At 39.3% G+C, this 20,201-nt stretch overlaps 1 protein-coding gene across 2 annotated transcripts in view; it reads right to left on the bottom strand.

The window, feature by feature from the left end:
• Positions 1–2,070: 2,070 nt before the first annotated feature.
• The window catches only part of znf407 (zinc finger protein 407), a 162,208-nt gene continuing 144,077 nt past the window's right edge, over positions 2,071–20,201 (bottom strand). For both annotated transcript variants that reach the window (XM_026183377.1, XM_026183378.1), the window contains exon 10: positions 2,071–3,729. In XM_026183377.1, the coding sequence (XP_026039162.1) occupies positions 2,876–3,729 (854 nt within the window). In that variant the 3' untranslated portion in view covers positions 2,071–2,875. The remainder of the gene's footprint in view (positions 3,730–20,201) is intronic.

Below are 20,201 nucleotides of genomic sequence, written 5' to 3'. Positions count from 1 at the left end.
TGTCATCATATCATATCCAGCTAGTTAGCCAATCCATATGGGCTGTCCTCCGGATCCACCAATCAGATAGAGGTGGATGCACTGAGATTTGCATATTAGACAATCCTACGACAGCAGTCTTAACAGTGGTGTTTCATGGTCCAGGCAAGCCTCTTCGTCTTATTTTCATGCCTTAGTAATGGCTTTCTTGCTGAAACTCATCCTGTCAAACCTGCAGCTCGAAGTCTTCTCGAGTCACAGCTGAAACTGAGACTTGCTTACTATGAACACTATTCAGCTGTGCTTGAAGATGTTGTACTGTGAGTTGTGAGTGGTTAACTCTCAGAAACTTGTCCTCTGATTCAGTTGCAGCTTTGGGTCTGACAGACCTCTTCCTGTTGGTTTGCCCTGGTCTCTGAGTGCCTTTTGATGGTGAAGGAAACTGTACTGGCTGACACCTTGACTTTCTTTGTAATTTCTTTGAAGGAAATACCTACATTTTTGACAACAGTGTCATGATGGTCTGTCGCTCTTCCATTAATTGCCTTTTTCTCACCATTTTTGCAGCAACACTCTACTTTCTGCAGTACAATAATGTTCAACTGATGCTCATGAGGGTACGGTACCAGTTTGTTCCAGCACTGCTTTTATGCAGACAGAGGGGGCTGTAAGTAATCCAGAAAAGTTGGAACATCTGTAGGAATTAGCAGCACCAGCTTTCAAGGCTTGATCAACCTCCATTGCTGCAGAAGAGCTTTAATTTGTTAACTCATTTAAAAAAGGCCTGAAAAAGGCCTTTTTGTATAATTCTGAAATGTACATTATTTTTCAGTTTTGGGTAACCTTTTATTTTAAACCTCTGGCAGCAGTAGTGTATGTAGATATCTCTATATATAGTTTACAGTGTACCATATTACATTACTTTCTAATATTATTCAAACATGTGCATATCCGTTATGAGATTAGCCAATTTAAATCAAAATATTATAATTAATGAGTACATACGCACCAAAATAAATATTATTCCTCAGTGCAGTGCATCTATTTGACTGAACAGCACTTCTCTTCAAAATTCATTATTTAAAGCAGCGCTGCTCAACCTTGGCATCAGGAGCCCACTGAGAGGTCACAAAAGAAGTCGCACATACTGCTGTTGTTGTGACATGACTCTTGAATAACACATATTTGGAAGCATTATAAAAACAAACTGTAAGTTCTATAAATGTGAGGCATCTAAATGCTATCGGTGCATTCTCACCACTCAGTGGGTGTTGACAAACCTTGGCTCTCACAGGCACGTATGGTTGCTCACACAGAGAACGTGACCTCCGTTAAATGCGCCCATCTCCGCTGAATAGAAGGAAGAAGAGCATGAAAAGACTGTGCGAGCTTATAAATGCAACATGAGGCTGGGAGCAGGAGACAAAGACAGGCTGAAAGGCAGACAGGTGTTATGTGAAATTACAGGCTCCCTTCTCTCTGTGTGGCTGTGGATTTCACCGCTCTTTCACTTCTCCCTGGCCTCACCTCTCTCAACATCCATCTGTAATGCTCTCATTTTTCCTGCCCACTCCTCCACCACTTTCTCCCTCTCAGCCCACCTTCTTGCTCTGCTCGCGCAGCGCGTGTGTGTTAAAGGGATGATCTTTTGATGCCCTCAGTGTGTACGAGTGCTTTCTCTCTACTTTCAGTGGTTGGCCATTGTGTTTGCAACCGTCACACCGCTCTCCCACTCACTCCATCAGAAACCAGGCTTGTGTAGGGGCCTAAATGAATATTGATTCTCCCTCCAGTGCTGAATAGTGCTGGGGGGGGGGGAAGAGAAAAAAATGCAATGAACAGAATGGGCCTGATGGGGGGACGAGATGAGAGGATGGCGATTAGGATGATGGTGATCATGATGACGATAATGATAATGGTGATGATAATGACGGTGTTAGTGATCAGAAAGCTTGATGGGAACCATCAGTTGATGCATGTATGTGCATGTCGCCTGTACGATGCTGCTGCACTGTATGCACGATAGCATCGTGCTGCTGACATAACTATCAACAGCGCTAACTGCCAAGAAAACAAATGTGGGCACACTTGTTAAAAATTAGGCTCAATCTTTATTGTCAAAAATGAAACTGCACTCATGTTTTGTTTTTTTAAGCAGGCCTTCCACACAATGAAGGACTGTCAAAAATCTAAAACATATAATTGTCATTGCTTTACTTTTCGCTACACAGAAAATATGTATAAGGTCTATTTGGGAAATCATTCATCGTATTACTGATTTGGAACTAATAGTACACACACACACAAAGGATTTGAAGAAAAAGAAAAGATTGCTCACACAAATTAAATCACTGCGTTATCAAAAGAAAAAAAAACATCTATTTTGCTACAGAAAAACTTTAGGTTGCAACATAAATGTACCACAAAGAAATCAAAAAGCAAGAAAAAAAAACCTGTTAGCTCTGTTATAAATGAAAAGATAGACTTTCTTTATAATAACTTGTTTAACTCTTAGCACATTAGAAGCATTGTAAAAATATTTCATGACAATGTATACTCATTCATTTCCTTAAGTTGCATTAATTAATTAAAGCAGTCTTGGCGGCTGTGTGGATTGCAGGTTAGCTCACTTAGCACCAAAACCTTTTTTCCTTTACTGTCGCTTTGAATAAACGATGTTTAACCTGAGTTCAGTGTAGCCCAAGAGAAGATGGTAGAAGTGATGTACGAAGTGAATGAAGCAGGGTGAAATTAAACAGAGACAATGCAGAACACAACATCTGGGCTAACGTGAGCTTTAACCTAGCTAAACAGGGGAAGTGAAATAAAATGCCCAATGTGAATCTTTCAGGGATGTCTCTCTCCTCTACCCTTCCAGGACAATACTGCGAGCAGCTCAATCCAGGTACACCACTATCTCTTCTCCTGTCTGCTGCTCCGCCTGGTGCACCTCCCCGTCACCTGTCCCGGCCTCTCCATACACTTCTCCCTCCACCTGTAAGGTGCAGTTGTCCAGCTCAGTCACAATGTAGTGCGTGCCCTCATCATTGACGATGACCTGGGTCAGGCCTTCCTTCATCATCTGGGACGCGGCGAGTTGCAGCACTTCCTGCATGTCCTCCTGGCCGGTCCCCTGGATGACCTGCACCTGCTCCTCCCCCTCCTGCTTCCCCTCCCCCTGCACTTCACTCTGCACAGCCTCAGCTATCTCTGGGGTCAAGACCTCATGAACGATGGCTGCCTCTCCTTGTATTTCCTCCTGATGGCCCATTTCGCTGACTGCGCTGAGCAGAGCATCGAGAGCTGTGGAGGACTCTGAGACAATGTGACTTTGTCCACCAGCAGCTGCGACTGCTACCCCTCCTCTGGCCACAGCCTGAAACTCCTTTCTGGCCTCCCCTGACTCCAAGACCACGTACTGGGTGCTGCCTCCAGCCAGGTGGGCTCCTGCGGATGCCACTTCCCTGCCCGAGGCTATGACTTGTCCGTCTTCAGTGATGTGGAGCACCTCGGCCACCTGGCCGGCCATGGCCAGCGTCTGCAGGGTGGCAGCGGCTGACTCCTCGAGGGTCTGGTCGATAGCTACCTCTCCGTCACCATAGCCCTGGATGATGATGACCTGTTGGATCTCGTCATGGCCCGATAACTCAGAAGAGTCTTTCCTGTGCAAAGGGGAGCCCATATCCTCTGCTTCCACAAATGTAGCCCCCTGGCCTTTCAGACGACACTCAAAGGACTTGGAAACGATACCTGGGAAACACAGTGATGCATTTCTTATTAGTTAATATGTTTGTTATAAGCAGCCAATAATGACATAAAGAAGCTCCATCTACCAGACTGCTAGAAATTAAAGAAGGAAAAAGGTGTCTGAGAGTGACTGCAACCTTCCTGTCATTCTAGCAGCCAGTATGACACAAAGGATCTTTTTGAGGCCCAATCACAGCATAAAAACATGAAAGTCATTTAGTGGCTAGATGGACAGGATCTCATTTAAAAGTGGCAAATGAGGAGTGCCAATTACTGTCTGTACCACACATGGCAATGCATATATTATTCTTTCTTTCCTATGTGTGTGTGCATCCATCACTGTGTAAAAAAAAGAGAGAGAGGAAAACTACATGGAAAGTTGACATAAAAGGTGATGTAACACTTCACGTATTTGTGTCACTTAATGCATGAAAGGAGACAGAATATGGAGATATTCTTCTGGCGGGAGAGTGCGGTGAGATACGGCTGGTGCTAATTGAGCCACACTGTGCCCTCTCAGATCACAGGTTGCCATGGCGTTTCCAAGGTGATAGGAACAGTGTTAGAAATGCCATTGTTTAAACAGCGCCTGGCTTAGACACTTGTAGACTAATCTATGCAGAAAAATAGGAATTTGAGAGAGTGAAAAAGGGACTCTCACACCTAGGTTGCTGAGTGCAGATGAACTTACTGTAAAATAACTGTAAAAAAACAAACAAACATACATTGTCATTTCAAATGTACATTGGTTTTACAAACACCATAGGAAAGACTTTCCTAACTTCTTAGGAAATAAAACTGTACTTTTTTTTCTTCTCCTTCCTTTCTTTCTAAAGTTTCTAAAATGCTAACATTGGAGGTACAAGGTTTACACCCAAGGGCAACACACAAGATCATACAGATCTCACAGTACATAAAGGAAAAAACTCATCAATCATTGATATTCCTATCTACAGCTAACATTTAATGTCCTCCACTCACAGGGTGGACAATGTGATCAGAAAGTCAGAGTTATGCCACAAACAGCTTCTGACCCAATGGTGCCACGTCCTCCTCAAACACGACCAGAAACACATTCGTTTTAACTCCCACACTTACTAGCCAAATAGAAAATGACCATTCATTCTTTGGTGACAGCAAAACAGATAATACTGCAAAGGTGCTTTTGGAATAAACAACATTTTACACAGCTGTAGGTGAATGAAAGGAAACAGAAAACCCTTTATGTATTACAACTGCTTCTGACAAAAGAGTGAACTATTAAGGCTTAGATGGATAGAGCAGAAAATTCTACTTGGAGGCGACAAAGTTAAAGATTTTTAATACAGTCTGGCCTTTTCTAGCAACTAAGTAGCAACCTCAAGGGCAAAAGAAATTTACTCATTCTAAAAAAGCCACTTCAGAATGGCCCCAGGATTGTCTGAAGCAAGGCTTACGTGGCCAGTCGAGGAGCTTTCTGTAAGACCTTGCCACAAGTCACTTAAACAAAACCTCTCAAGTGTATTTAGAGTCTTTCTGCCTTTTTGAGTATTTTTAATTGTTCGACAAGTAACACAGCTTTCTGTGTCACTCAGCGCACCACCGACAAATCTGAGCTCCAATTAGAAATTGTGAAATTCTAATAAACAAGTTTTTTGTTTCTTAGCGTTAATTATCAAGTGTCTCTTTTTTGGACACACATAGACAGGTTTGCTAGCGTTAGCGGATAACTTAGTGCTTCACCCCTTTTTTAAGGGTCAACTATATGGTCACGCCTAGCTCTGGTGGCAACCAAAAATACCAAAATCAAGGCTTTAAAACAGACAATAAACCATGGCTAAGTGGATCTTTTATATATAGTCTATGCTGGCAACACAGCTTTGATTAATTCCGTTGTTTTCATTCTAATTCTGTTGTTTGTTTTAAACTTCCGTTGTTTTCATTCAAATTCTGTTGTTTTCATTCAAATTCTTTTCTTTTCATTCTAATTCCATTGTTTTGATTCAAATTCCGTCGTTTTCATTCTAATTCCGTCGTTTTCATTCAAATTCTGTCGTTTTCATTCAAATTCCATTGTTTGTTCTCAAATTCTCTTGTTTTCATTCAAATTCTGTCGTTTTCATTCAAATTCCATTGTTTTCATTCAAATTCCGTCGTTTTCATTCAAATTCCATTGTTTGTTCTCAAATTCTGTTGTTTTCATTCAAATTCCGTCGTTTTCATTCAAATTCCGTTGTTTTCATTCAAATTCCGTCGTTTTCATTCAAATTCCATTGTTTGTTCTCAAATTCTGTTGTTTTCATTCAAATTCCATTGTTTTCATTCAAATTCCATTGTTTTCATTCAAATTCCGTCGTTTTCATTCAAATTCCATTGTTTGTTCTCAAATTCTGTTGTTTTCATTCAAATTCTGTCGTTTTCATTCAAATTCCATTGTTTTCATTCAAATTCCATTGTTTTCATTCAAATTCCGTCGTTTTCATTCTAATTCCATTGTTTGTTCTCAAATTCCTGTTGTTTTCATTCAAATTCCATTGTTTTCATTCAAATTCCATTGTTTTCATTCAAATTCCGTCGTTTTCATTCAAATTCCATTGTTTTCATTCTAATTCCGTCGTTTTCATTCAAATTCCGTCGTTTTCATTCAAATTCCGTCGTTTTCATTCAAATTCCATTGTTTTCATTCAAATTCCGTCGTTTTCATTCAAATTCCATTGTTTGTTCTCAAATTCTGTTGTTTTCATTCAAATTCTGTCGTTTTCATTCAAATTCCATTGTTTTCATTCAAATTCCATTGTTTTCATTCAAATTCCGTCGTTTTCATTCAAATTCCATTGTTTGTTCTCAAATTCTGTTGTTTTCATTCAAATTCCATTGTTTTCATTCAAATTCCATTGTTTTCATTCAAATTCCGTCGTTTTCATTCAAATTCCGTTGTTTTCATTCAAATTCCGTCGTTTTCATTCAAATTCCGTCGTTTTCATTCAAATTCCGTCGTTTTCATTCAAATTCCATTGTTTTCATTCAAATTCCGTCGTTTTCATTCAAATTCCATTGTTTGTTCTCAAATTCTGTTGTTTTCATTCAAATTCTGTCGTTTTCATTCAAATTCCATTGTTTTCATTCAAATTCCATTGTTTTCATTCAAATTCCGTCGTTTTCATTCAAATTCCATTGTTTTCATTCAAATTCCGTCGTTTTCATTCAAATTCCATTGTTTGTTCTCAAATTCTGTTGTTTTCATTCAAATTCTGTCGTTTTCATTCAAATTCCATTGTTTTCATTCAAATTCCATTGTTTTCATTCAAATTCCGTCGTTTTCATTCAAATTCCATTGTTTGTTCTCAAATTCTGTTGTTTTCATTCAAATTCCATTGTTTTCATTCAAATTCCATTGTTTTCATTCAAATTCCATTGTTTTCATTCAAATTCCGTCGTTTTCATTCAAATTCCATTGTTTGTTCTCAAATTCTGTTGTTTTCATTCAAATTCTGTCGTTTTCATTCAAATTCCATTGTTATCATTCAAATTCCATTGTTTTCATTCAAATTCCGTCGTTTTCATTCAAATTCCATTGTTTTCATTCAAATTCCGTCGTTTTCATTCAAATTCCATTGTTTGTTCTCAAATTCTCTTGTTTTCATTCAAATTCTGTCGTTTTCATTCAAATTCCATTGTTTTCATTCAAATTCCATTGTTTTCATTCATATTCCGTCGTTTTCATTCAAATTCCATTGTTTGTTCTCAAATTCTGTTGTTTTCATTCAAATTCCATTGTTTTCATTCAAATTCCATTGTTTTCATTCAAATTCCGTCGTTTTCATTCAAATTCCATTGTTTTCATTCAAATTCCGTCGTTTTCATTCAAATTCCGTCGTTTTCATTCAAATTCCGTCGTTTTCATTCAAATTCCATTGTTTGTTCTCAAATTCTGTTGTTTTCATTCAAATTCTGTCGTTTTCATTCAAATTCCATTGTTTTCATTCAAATTCCATTGTTTTCATTCAAATTCCGTCGTTTTCATTCTAATTCCGTCGTTTTCATTCAAATTCCGTCGTTTTCATTCAAATTCCGTCGTTTTCATTCAAATTCCATTGTTTTCATTCAAATTCCGTCGTTTTCATTCAAATTCCATTGTTTGTTCTCAAATTCTCTTGTTTTCATTCAAATTCTGTCGTTTTCATTCAAATTCCATTGTTTTCATTCAAATTCCATTGTTTTCATTCAAATTCCGTCGTTTTCATTCAAATTCCATTGTTTTCATTCAAATTCCGTCGTTTTCATTCAAATTCCATTGTTTGTTCTCAAATTCTCTTGTTTTCATTCAAATTCTGTCGTTTTCATTCAAATTCCATTGTTTTCATTCAAATTCCATTGTTTTCATTCAAATTCCGTCGTTTTCATTCAAATTCCATTGTTTGTTCTCAAATTCTCTTGTTTTCATTCAAATTCCATTGTTTTCATTCAAATTCCATTGTTTTCATTCAAATTCCGTCGTTTTCATTCAAATTCCGTCGTTTTCATTCAAATTCCGTCGTTTTCATTCAAATTCCGTCGTTTTCATTCAAATTCCGTCGTTTTCATTCAAATTCCATGTCGTTTTCATTCAAATTCCGTCGTTTTCATTCAAATTCCATTGTTTGTTCTCAAATTCTGTTGTTTTCATTCAAATTCTGTCGTTTTCATTCAAATTCCATTGTTTTCATGCAAATTCCATTGTTTTCATTCAAATTCCGTCGTTTTCATTCAAATTCCATTGTTTTCATTCAAATTCCGTCGTTTTCATTCAAATTCCATTGTTTGTTCTCAAATTCTCTTGTTTTCATTCAAATTCTGTCGTTTTCATTCAAATTCCATTGTTTTCATTCAAATTCCATTGTTTTCATTCAAATTCCGTCGTTTTCATTCAAATTCCATTGTTTGTTCTCAAATTCTGTTGTTTTCATTCAAATTCTGTCGTTTTCATTCAAATTCCATTGTTTTCATTCAAATTCCATTGTTTTCATTCAAATTCCATTGTTTTCATTCAAATTCCATTGTTTGTTCTCAAATTCTGTTGTTTTCATTCAAATTCTGTCGTTTTCATTCAAATTCCGTCGTTTTCATTCAAATTCCATTGTTTTCATTCAAATTCCGTCGTTTTCATTCAAATTCCGTCGTTTTCATTCTAATTCCGTCGTTTTCATTCTAATTCCGTCGTTTTCATTCTAATTCTGTCGTTTTCATTCAAATTCCGTCGTTTTCATTCAAATTCCATTGTTTTCATTCAAATTCCATTGTTTTCATTCAAATTCCGTCGTTTTCATTCAAATTCCATTGTTTGTTCTCAAATTCTGTTGTTTTCATTCAAATTCTGTCGTTTTCATTTTAATTCTGTCGTTTTCATTTTAATTCCATTGTTTTCATTGTAATTCCGTTGTTTTCATTCAAATTCCGTTGTTTTCATTGTAATTCTGTTGTTTTCATTCTAATTCTGTTGTTTTCATTCAAATTCCGTTGTTTTTGTTCAAATTCTGTTGTTTTCATGCAAATTCTTTCGTTTTTGATCAAATTCTGTTCTTTTCATTCAAATTCCATTGTTTTCATTTTAAGGCTTTATTATTATTAATAACCTTAGCTTTGCTGTAAGCTGTAAGATGCTAATGCTAATGACATGACAATGAATTAAAAAATGACTCTACACATAAAAGAAGAAAAGAAACTGATAATAGAGGACTGAAGAGGTAGTGTAACAGTTGAAGTGTAGATGGACAAGGTGATTTCTTTAAATCAAGATGTTTCCTCTCCACATGAAATGGTAACTTTAATGAAGAGGGCAATCAGACTGCAGCTTTGTTAAGAGGGAGCAGACTCTTCTCTTAGAAAGATATATAGTATACATTGTGCATTACAGCTTAAATACTCATAAGTAGAGTGTTCAACTCCCTGATTCTAACCCTCTTTATTCAGTCTCTCCTCTCATGTTTGAAGTGTCCTTCTAAATCTACCCTATACATCTATCTCATTACATATGCAGGTAAAGCTAACACTATGCATTTGTTTAAGGGCAAAACACGAAAAAAAAAAAAGAAAAAATTATTGCGGCACTGCAGCACAGAGGCAACAAGTCTCTGTAGTAAATATCAATTCAGGCCCTGCTATTTGTAACCCAAGTGACAAGCGCTGTAGTTAGTGTGTGGAAGGAGTCAGTACTGTCAAAGGCAGCCAGAAGAAGGTGGCATTTTGAGCAGCAGAGGTTAGCTATTTACACAGAGCTACAGGGCCAGTGCTAACTGCCTACACCAAAATGCTTCGAGCTGAGAGGTCGGCCGGAGAGGACAATAACTCAGTGGCTGTTCAGTTTCTACCACTGCACCATAGAACCTGTTTGTAAGAGTGTGTGTGTGATTTTAGGAGAGAAAAAGCACATTAGTGTAGAAACTAATGAAGCTCGGGTGACTAAAGCTCAGTCTCTGCCAGTTTTTGTGTGAATCTCTAAGTTCACGTGTTGTTTATGTCAGCATTGTGGGTTAAGGTCAGGCTTTACCGATGTGTGTCTCTACCACATGCGCTCCTATTCCTATTTGTCTCTGCGTGTGCTTGCTGTGCTGCAAAAATGTGTTGGTGTTGTGCTGTGGGGGTGGCGAGGCTACGCGTTGCTAGTGTGTGTCACATTAGCCATGGGGTGCTGTCGGCGGGGCCCAGCGGCGGCCCGCTGAGGTTTATGGAGTGTCACTCAGTCGCCGCAGCCGTGAATCAAGTTAATGTTGCAGATCCCATCTCTTCAGTTGTCCTGCGCTCCCGGTGGAAGAACAACATTTGAACAGCGTGATTTGGCCCCGGCGAGAGGCTGATGCCTGTTTAATATGTGTTTTGAGTGTTCTGACTGACTGACTCCTTTAACAGGAAGAAGGAGAGAGGATGAGAGAAAGAGAGAGAGGTGCAGGCTGCTTTATTGGCTGTGATCTGAAACAAGATGGAGGCTCCCTGAGAAGAATAAAAGAACGGGAGGAGGAAAAGGATGCACAGACAGGTGATGATGTCACTCTCATTTCCAAAACGAAAGAAACAAAAAAACCTTGAGGTATGCTTTTAATGCTGATAATGAATTTGTACAGGGGATATAACACTGTATTTGAGGAAGCACTTTACTTCTTATATCAGATGACAGGGGTGATGGTGCTTTTACTGAACTATCAGATGACTAGTTTATAGAAGAATTTGCAAAGCAAACAGAAATATGGAAGAATCAGCGAGAAGAGCGCAGTGAACAGCATGATACATGTAAGGAAAATATGATCAGTATTAAATCAAAGGCCAATTTTCTAGTTTTCTTTCCAATTAATACCAGAAAGCACAGGGGATTGCCGGCACAACTACTTTTTGGGATCAGACCTGGCTGCACTGCTAGAATAGACTCATGCTCCCAAAAACTACCTGATAAAATTTGATGTCTGCTGCTAAGAAGCAACAGCACAATTTACAGGAAGTTATTTTAATGCCTGCAGTTGTTCACTGTTTGATTAACTGTTGGAGCATGATCAGAAAATAATCCAAGGAGGACACAACTGTGTGCACTGTATGGGGAGAAAAGTGCTGCAAAGGACTCTGGTCTCAGAACATGATAACTTTATATTAAATGAAACGCTACTGGAATTAAACATAACCTTATTCTGCTTGGGGGCTCCTCTGGAACCACTTCAATGACCATTTGGTGACCCTCAGACCTCAGTTTGATAACCATTCAGTGACACTTTGTTCTAGACACTATTCTGTGTGTAAGCATCAGTGCAGAAGCCTCACACACACGGTGTGTGGTACAGATGTGATTATTGATCAGCGGATCAATGTGCTGGCCAGCGGTGGGGGCCCAGGGGCTCTAAGTGGCATTACTTTAGCTCGGAGAGGCCGCCAAGGGAACGGTCAGACAGCACTTACCAGCAGTTAGAGAAATTAACCTTAACACTGAGACACCAGCACACACACAATCAATTACATTCACGGTAACACAGGTCAGGGTGCTGTGAATATAAGCTTACTCGCACATACACATACAATCAGGGGAGAGCACAGTGTGAGTCTTGTTATATTCATCAGGACGTTGCAGTAGTCAGAATCCTTAACTCAAATTTGTACCCCTCACTTTAACCTGGAAGTAACCAAGAGCAAGTCCTGAGTGGTTGCTGACAGTACAGAAGACAAAGAAATCAACCTGAATAGACACCACAGCGAGCAAAGTCAATTATACGGTATCAAACTATAACACAAGAAAGGGAAAAAAAGGCTCACCAAATCAATTACAAGGTCAATAACAGGACCATGAAAAAGCCAGCTTATTTTTGGAATTTTGCACAAAACCCTTTACAATCCTTTTACCAGGCGATTACCTTCAATTATAGATATGAAGCCAGCGCCTTAAAATGATGGAGACCCCTAAACCTGACACACTGTTGTTTGTGGAGGGATTTTTACAGATGAGGTGGTTTGTGAGAGTGTATGTGTGTCCGTTTGTGTCAGAAGCCTTTGAAGGTGACACTGTTAAGTAGATAAAGCATCACTTCTGGGTGGATCCAGGTCACCGAGGATGGCCTGCATATGATGATGTTCAGAGTGTGTCTGCATGGATGTCTGTGCACATGTGACTATTTTAATGCATATAAATGTATATTTGTGCGCACTCTATTTATTTTGGCTACATGATGGCAACATTTCTGTATTATCTACATACATTCATCCCCTCTATTCTTAAGTACTATGACTCTTCAACGCCCTGTTGGAAACTCTTTGAATTTGGCCAAAACACTCAAAGATGAAGGAATTAAACTTTAATGGTCAAAGCTCACGGAAATGTGACTTCATTAAACCGTGGCACTATATAACGAACTCACCCACTATGAATCACTTACTGGTCCTTAAAACCCTAATCTTAAAGCTTGCATTTGAAACCGAGACACCGCACGCTCATACAGTAGCATTATGACAGTTACAAGCAGGCCTGTCCTAAGGCACATCCTACGTTCTTCCTTTTTTTTTTTTTTTTTTTGCTGGAAATCACAATTTACAGCATTAACATCATGTTTTTTAATAATAGTATTTACTTTGGTCATATATAAAGTGGGCAGTAGGCTCATTTTCCCTTAGATGTCTTCATATTCTGATTTCATTTTACAACCAGAGGAGTCGACCCCTGCTGGTCATTAGAGACAATGCAGCTTTAAAGAAGATATGTCCATCCTTTATATAAGGTCCATGCACAAAAGATATTTGGCTTTAACTGAAGAATCCATAAATCCTTTAAATATAGATATATTTCGCACAGAAATCTAGTAGTGGCATGGTGGTTATATCATTTTTTTGTAAAACATATTTCATGCCATTGTATGCACCTGCATTTTCCTTGTTTACATTTTTTTAAAATGCATTTTAATATATTTAATCTTAATTTTAAAAACACACACACATATATGCTACTTTTGTCTTGAGTTTTATACTTTCTGAATGACTTTATTCACACACATGTTTCCTATGCATCTCTACATATGGGCAGGTGTGTGTTCGCGTGCCTGAGTGTGTGCGAACAAACTAGCAGGTCAGCCGAGGTCCAGCTAGCGATGACTCTACTTTGTCTGATAGGGACAGCCGTTACTGTCACCTTTAGAAATGCTATGAATCAATGCCAAGGAGGGACAGGCCGGCAGACCAAAAAACAACCAATTATACAGCATCCAGATTGACACTGGGTGGACAGGGCAGCGAGAGAGAGAGAGATGGAGGCACACTGAACTCACTCCAAGGACGAATAAACACAAGAGAATGAGGCCACAGACTGACAGGGGACCTTCTGGGCTGTAACACCAATACACTGACTTTGAGGGCCAATGTGAATCCATCAGTGACTAGGTGGACCTTAAAGAAAATGTTTAATGCTTTTTTCATAATTAATCGTGACAGAAATGAATGACTACATTGATATTTACTATTGTATTTTCTCCAGCCCACTAAAGTTTTGTTTTATGTGCTCTCTATTGTGTTCCCTTCTTCCTGTGAAAGGTTAAGTGTTTTTTTTATAGATTACAGGCTGCTTTTACTTTCATTGTTTTAAATGTTCCGAGACTGAGAAGAGCTTAGCTCTGGCAGGAGAGCTGTAAATAACCACAATTATTCTTTTCATGTTTTCCCCTCTGTCTGCCCATTTTGTCCTGTGGACTATGGAAGGGTAAGCAGATCAATCAATCAACAAACATCAAAAATCTGAAAATCATAACTACAGATTTTTGTGAGCTTGCAATTTCAAACAATGGCTTGAAGACAAAAAAACACCTCAAAACTAAAACAACACAATAAAAACAGAAAAAATGTGGATGTTTGCTAATGTATTACACTTCTTCCCACACACGCAACAGAACAAACATTCAAAATAGTTGTATTTTCAGAACATATACTAAATGTCAGCCACATATAATCAAGGACTTGGAATCCACTGTAGAAAAGCTTAAGAGTAGCATAATATGTTTTAACTGATTATAGTTTCAATGAAAAGCATCAAAGTGTCGTCTTATTTTCTCTCAAGAAATTCAAGAAACCGCCCACAATTTTCCAGCATTTTCTAATTGCTTCTTCAACTGGGGTCGTGGGGGGCTGAATATCCCAGCTGACAGACTGAAAGGCAGTGTACACCCTCGACATGTAACACAGAGAGACAAGCAACCTTAAAAAAAGGGACAAAGCAGCAGATTTGAACCCAGAACTTTCTTGCTGTGAGGCAACATGGCACCACTTTGCCACCCAAGTAGCAACCCCCAGGGCTGAAAAATGAAGCCGGTTGCTTCATTTTCTCTTGTCCCCCAGCATAACAACTCTATGTGAAGTGTTTTTTAAAGTTTTTTATTCCAAGCTGTTTTGGATTTTGTTAAGACTAAAGCTCCACAGCTCTCTGAAACTGACATATGGCCACTTGAGGACATTTCAGGTGTTGGTTGTCTAGGTAACCCTCTAATTTAATTTACTAAAACATTATATGTCAGTCATGGTATCCTACACTCTCATTGGTAGTCACCTTATTCACTCGCTTAGAAGAGAAAAGTTTCTCTTAGGTCCCGCCCATTTTGCATCACTGGCGGTTTTTCCCACCGTTTGAAGTCGCTGAATGTCAGCCACCTGGTGTTTGGTTGCTACGCTGCTGTAGATCACTTTCCAGTGTGGAAGCAGCTTTAGGGGCGGGGATGCTTTGATTGACAGCTGTCACGATAAGGGCAGCTGTAGAAGCAGCTGTCTGCCAGGTCTCCCCTCTGCTAACAGACTGAACTGGGCCACATCGCGGTGTTAAAGCATCAGTGCCTTTTGAAGCATTTTTAATTACAGTAACTGACAAATAATGTGGTCTGCTGTCAAATACAACCTCACAGTCTGTGCTTCACTTCTGGTAAGTGAAACTTGTATATTTCATTAACCTGTTACTCAGCACCAAACAGTAAACTGGGTCAGTTTCACCCTGTTTATTGATGGAGCTTGCTAACCAAGTTAGCTCCCATTAGCTTTCTTGGTTAGCAATGCTATATGGCGGTTGCACAAACTCCAAATGCAGACTCTAGAAACCAATATTTTTTTTGATTAGGAACACAAGGAACATTTTACACTTTCATGTCTGACATGAAAGTGTAAAATAAATAACCAAAATTCTTTTAACTGCAATAACATCTAAAGCACTGAACAATAAAATATACTAGTCGAACAGCTGAGATTGAAAGGGTTCAAGAGGTGAGAAATACAAATGCACACACACACACACACACACACACACACACACACACACACACACACACACACACACACACACACACACACACACACAAACGGAGTATGTGGTCAGAAGAAACACAGGTTGGTGTCCTGCTCTCAGCTCTTTTTCTGCTGACAGAGGATGACCCAGTGTGAGTCTAATCTGCTCCACACTAACGCCATCTACTTTATGTCCCCCATGTGCCCCTGAAGGGAGAGGAGGGAGAGAAACAGAGGTGAAAAGTGAAAGAGTAAAAGCAAGGAAAAAAAAAAGAAGACACAGCTTTATCTTTCTATTTCACCATTCAAAGGGGCAGGGATAGCTCAGTAGGTAAAGTGGTCGCCCCATGATCGGAAGGTCGGCGGTTCGAATCCACTTAACGGCTACCCTGAGGTACCCCTGCTTAGTGGGCTGCCCACTGCTTCACTGAGTGAATGGGTCAAATGCAGAGAAAAACAAGTAATTTCCCCATGGGGATCAATAAAGTATCCATTATTATTATTATTATTATTAAAGAGCTGTTGGTGTCATGTAGTTAATGAGTTAGTTAAAGTCTGGTAAATAAGTGTTTATTTTCAGTTACAAAGTAGGTGTCATTAAATACATCTTTCGAAACAGGCTAGATTTTTATTTGAGCCAAAAAGATTTAAGAGCAAGTGCTAATTATGCTCTTTTATGTGCTATTTTAATTTCGGAAAGAATTTGCAAGAAACTATGGTAACAGTGCTTTGTTTGCACATTTTTCACTAGACAGGAAAAGTCACGTTCGGACACCTGCTTTTAGAAATTAGGCGAAAACTGTTAAACATTTAAAAACTTAATGAACCACAACAGAAGGAAAAAAATGGCCTTACAGAAGAATAAATAAGTAATAAATGACAGTGCTGTCAGTTAATAGGTGACCTGGGCAAGCGGCTATCATTAGATGTTTCAAGAAAAACCGGCACTAATCACTTCCTGGAAGACCAGATGCAGAGGACTTTCAAAATAATAAGTGCAAATACAAAGGTTTCGTTAGCCAGTACAGTTGATGCAGGATGCACTGGCTCACAGGAAAGTCCCTCCACAAGATCAATGGTATGCTTTACATCACAACATGAGCATCATGTACCACAAAACACGGGCTGCTGAGGATTCATCTGGTTGGCTGCAGATGAAAAAAAGAAAAAGAAAAGCAAATGTGTGGGAGGTTGATACAGCCGCACAAAGTGAGGCCTGATCAACCTCAGCAGGGTTGTCAGTGAGAGGGCGTCTGGTGCTGAAAGGCCTGAAACACCTGATGACTGCAGGTTACATCACTGATTATGTGGCCTAGAAAAGCATCAGAAGATACATCATTTCAACTTTAAAAATGAGTAACCAGATATGACTAATGTATTACTTTTTGTTGGAGTGCCGGTTATTTCCCTGATGCTGTAAATCACAGCTATTTGCACTCTGCAGATGAAGGTCAGAAATGATCACAGTGTGATGGCCAGATGCGAGTAGCAAAGAATGAAACAGAATAGAGCGAGGAGGCGCGTAAAGAGCCCCATCCAAGAATCCAAGAGGGGCGGTTGACATATGAAACAATAACAAAGATCATAACACTTTTTCTTTCCCATATTCCCCCTCCTTCCCTCCTCTCGCTCTCCCCCATTAGAACTTCCTTCTATTCCTCTGTCCTGTTTCCTTCTTCTAACTCTCTCTCGTCTTTCTCTCAAAAGCTCTGGAGGTGGACCTTTGATTGCTTCTTTAATTAGCAATGTCAGACGGCTCTGTGGATTTACTGGGGATGTCGAACTTCTGCAGATAATTGCATGCCTTTCCCTTTCTCTTTTGCTACCTCCCTCCCTCCCATCCTCCATCCATCCCTCTGCAGTCCTTTCACTATGTCCCCCTATCTATCCCTCTCACTCACTCTCCTATGATTTAATGATTAATTATGGATGTGAGTTTGAGAATAAAAGCTTTTTCACTAATCAAAATGAAATTTTCCCCCCATTCTGGTAATTACAGTGTGAAGATGATGTTGCTGATGTCTTTTTGTTGCCAAGGCCTGAACTGCGCAGTGATCTGAGGTCCGTCAAGGCGGATGAAGTGAATAATCGCAACATAATGGCTTGCTTCAAAATTTCTAAAATAAACTGGGTGGAGAAATGAAGTCAAAGTGGTCTCGATTGGATTGAGGGAGAAAGGGAATAAACAAAGAGACAGAAGCAGAATGCTTTAGAAAATCTTAGTACAGAGGCCCAGAAAGGGAAACAAAGTGAAGCCTAAATCTTCAAGCTTGACAACAGCCATCAGTCATTCAGGAATTATTGTCTTTGTCCAAAAGCTCTAGTTTAAAAATGCAATTAGAGTTGCAGCTCACAAACATTTTCTTTACCAAACTGCAGAGCATTTAAACTAAGAGTGTGTGAAATGTGGGAAAATAATCAAATATGTCCAAGGTGGTATTATTCATATTTATGTTAGCTGAAAGGATTGGCTGGTTAACTGTCTAAATCAGCGGTCCCCAACCCCCGGGCCTCGGACCCGTATCGGTCCGTGAGTCGTTTGGTACCGGGAGAGTTGAGGCTCAGGTGTGAAATGTATGGTTTTCAGGGTTTTTAATCGGTTTTCAGCGTTATTTTGTTATCGTTTTTATCATTAACTCTGTTTTCCTGGGTCTTTTCATGTGTGTTATGAATAAATCTTCTTTTTTTCGGTACCGGTACTAGTTTTATTTTGTTGTATTTATCCGCGACACCTTAAAGGCCGGTCCGTGAAAATAATGTCGGGCATAAACCGGTCCGTGGCGCAAAAAAGGTTGGAGACCGCTGGTCTAAATGACAGAAAATGACATAGTAACATCTGTACAAAGATAGTAATCAATTTCAGACAAAGCTGCTAAACAATGTAGCAGCTTCTCATTTGTAAGGGTTTGGTGGTGGTTTCTTATTACAGTGTGTTCATGTGCAACATCTGATTTAATGGCACAATTACCACCATCAACCAACTTCACAATAATGAAGAAAATTAGTATCAAACAAAATATACTGTAGATACTGGAAATCAGCTATTGTGACACCAAAAGCACGCAAAGGAGCAACAATACAACAAGTGCTGCAAATAAGCAATGATGGAAATACAGCACATTAGAACTGTATTGCCATTTCATGAAGTATAATAAGAGAAGGTCAAGCTTGGCAAAGTACCAAAAAACACTGGATCCTGGCAAGTCACAGACCAAGGTGTATCACGATGACAGATTTAAATGAGGAGGAAATTCATACAGTAATGCTTTGCTGAACACAGAGCTGATTTTCACTTTATACAAACAGTCCAGTGGCATGTCATCTTTGGTTGAAGTAACAGTTTAGCCACCTTCTTATTTACTAGAACATCACTGATGCCAGCTAATTCAAAGCCTGGCCATCCACACAGTATATCAACACAGAATATAGTATGACAAGCCCTTATTGTTCCCTATTCAGTGACTCATACGCGACCACAACACACACTCTCAGGCACACAGGTCTGTTTAGCTTAGTTTCCGATCCTCCCTGCCATATTTACTGGGTATTTACCTAACAGAGGCAGGCTGGAGATATTTATCGTCCTGATGGCTCTATATATAGGGCTGAGGAGCTCGGTGAGAGGAGAGGCAGGCGCAGTGGGAGGTTGCTTCTCTAATCTCCATCTCCAGGCTGACAGGCCTGAGAAGGCCCTAATGAATGGCTCTTTTCATCTACACGCCTGTGTGTATGTGACAGTATAAATATTTAGCAATATTGGAGTCAGCTCGTGATTTTACACAGATGGAGTGATTGATGGCTCAGCCCCCTGACGCATGCCAAAGACCATCCTGGAGATGTTATATAAACCACCACAGCCTCTCTCTCCCTCCATCATCATCTCCATCTCGTTCGTTCTCTATCTTTCACACTGCCTCCTCTGCTCTCCGCCTCCTTCCCAGCTTGTCTTCTCGCTGTCGATCCGCCCTCTGTGGCTCTGCCAATTTGCTTCACTGTTGAATTTCTATCATACACTGTGCTGTCTCTATGGAAGTAAGACAGGCTAAATCAGAGGAAAACAACCTGACAGGGAGAAAGCCTGGTATTGACACGTTACAGCATAAACCAGTTTAGTATTTTAAACTTTACAACAATTATTTCTCATAAAACTGAGTGCTGACTGGAGGCACATGTTAAGAACTTTCTCTGAGAACTTTAAGCATTTAGCAAAATATTTAGTGAGTTTACAAAATGATGCATTAAAGAGACACATTAAAAATGGTGTATATAGGCTCTGTAGACCAACTCCAAATACTTTGTATGTGAATTGCAAGACAAAATGAATTATTTTCTATATTCACATAAAGGTGCATAAACAGTATATATATATGCACAAACATACAGAAATACATGCACACCATGCTGTCATTGGTGTCAGAGAGAACCAGACCAGAGCTACTTTGTTTGAGCAATGTACACATTCTGTTGCCAGCATGCTACTGCAACTCTATGCAGAACCAGTCTGTGTGTGTGTGTGTGTGTAGCTTGTTTCAGCTATACTTCTGAGGACTGACTCAGGTTAAGGTTGGTTAGGGTTATATGTGTAGTGGTCTTGATAAGGTTAACTATATCTCTTTAGGGAATTAATGCATACAAACCTTATGCATTTGATTACTTGTGTGTGTGCGTAACTGTGTTGTGCTTTTTTGTGTACTACACCTTCTGCATAGCCTCTGCATAGCCAATTAAACTAAAATGCA

The sequence above is a fragment of the Astatotilapia calliptera genome, chromosome 11 (assembly GCF_900246225.1).
Source record: "Astatotilapia calliptera chromosome 11, fAstCal1.2, whole genome shotgun sequence".
Lineage (NCBI taxonomy): Eukaryota > Metazoa > Chordata > Actinopteri > Cichliformes > Cichlidae > Astatotilapia > Astatotilapia calliptera.
Note: the sequence above shows the minus strand (reverse complement) of the source record. Positions and strands in the feature narration are given on the sequence as shown.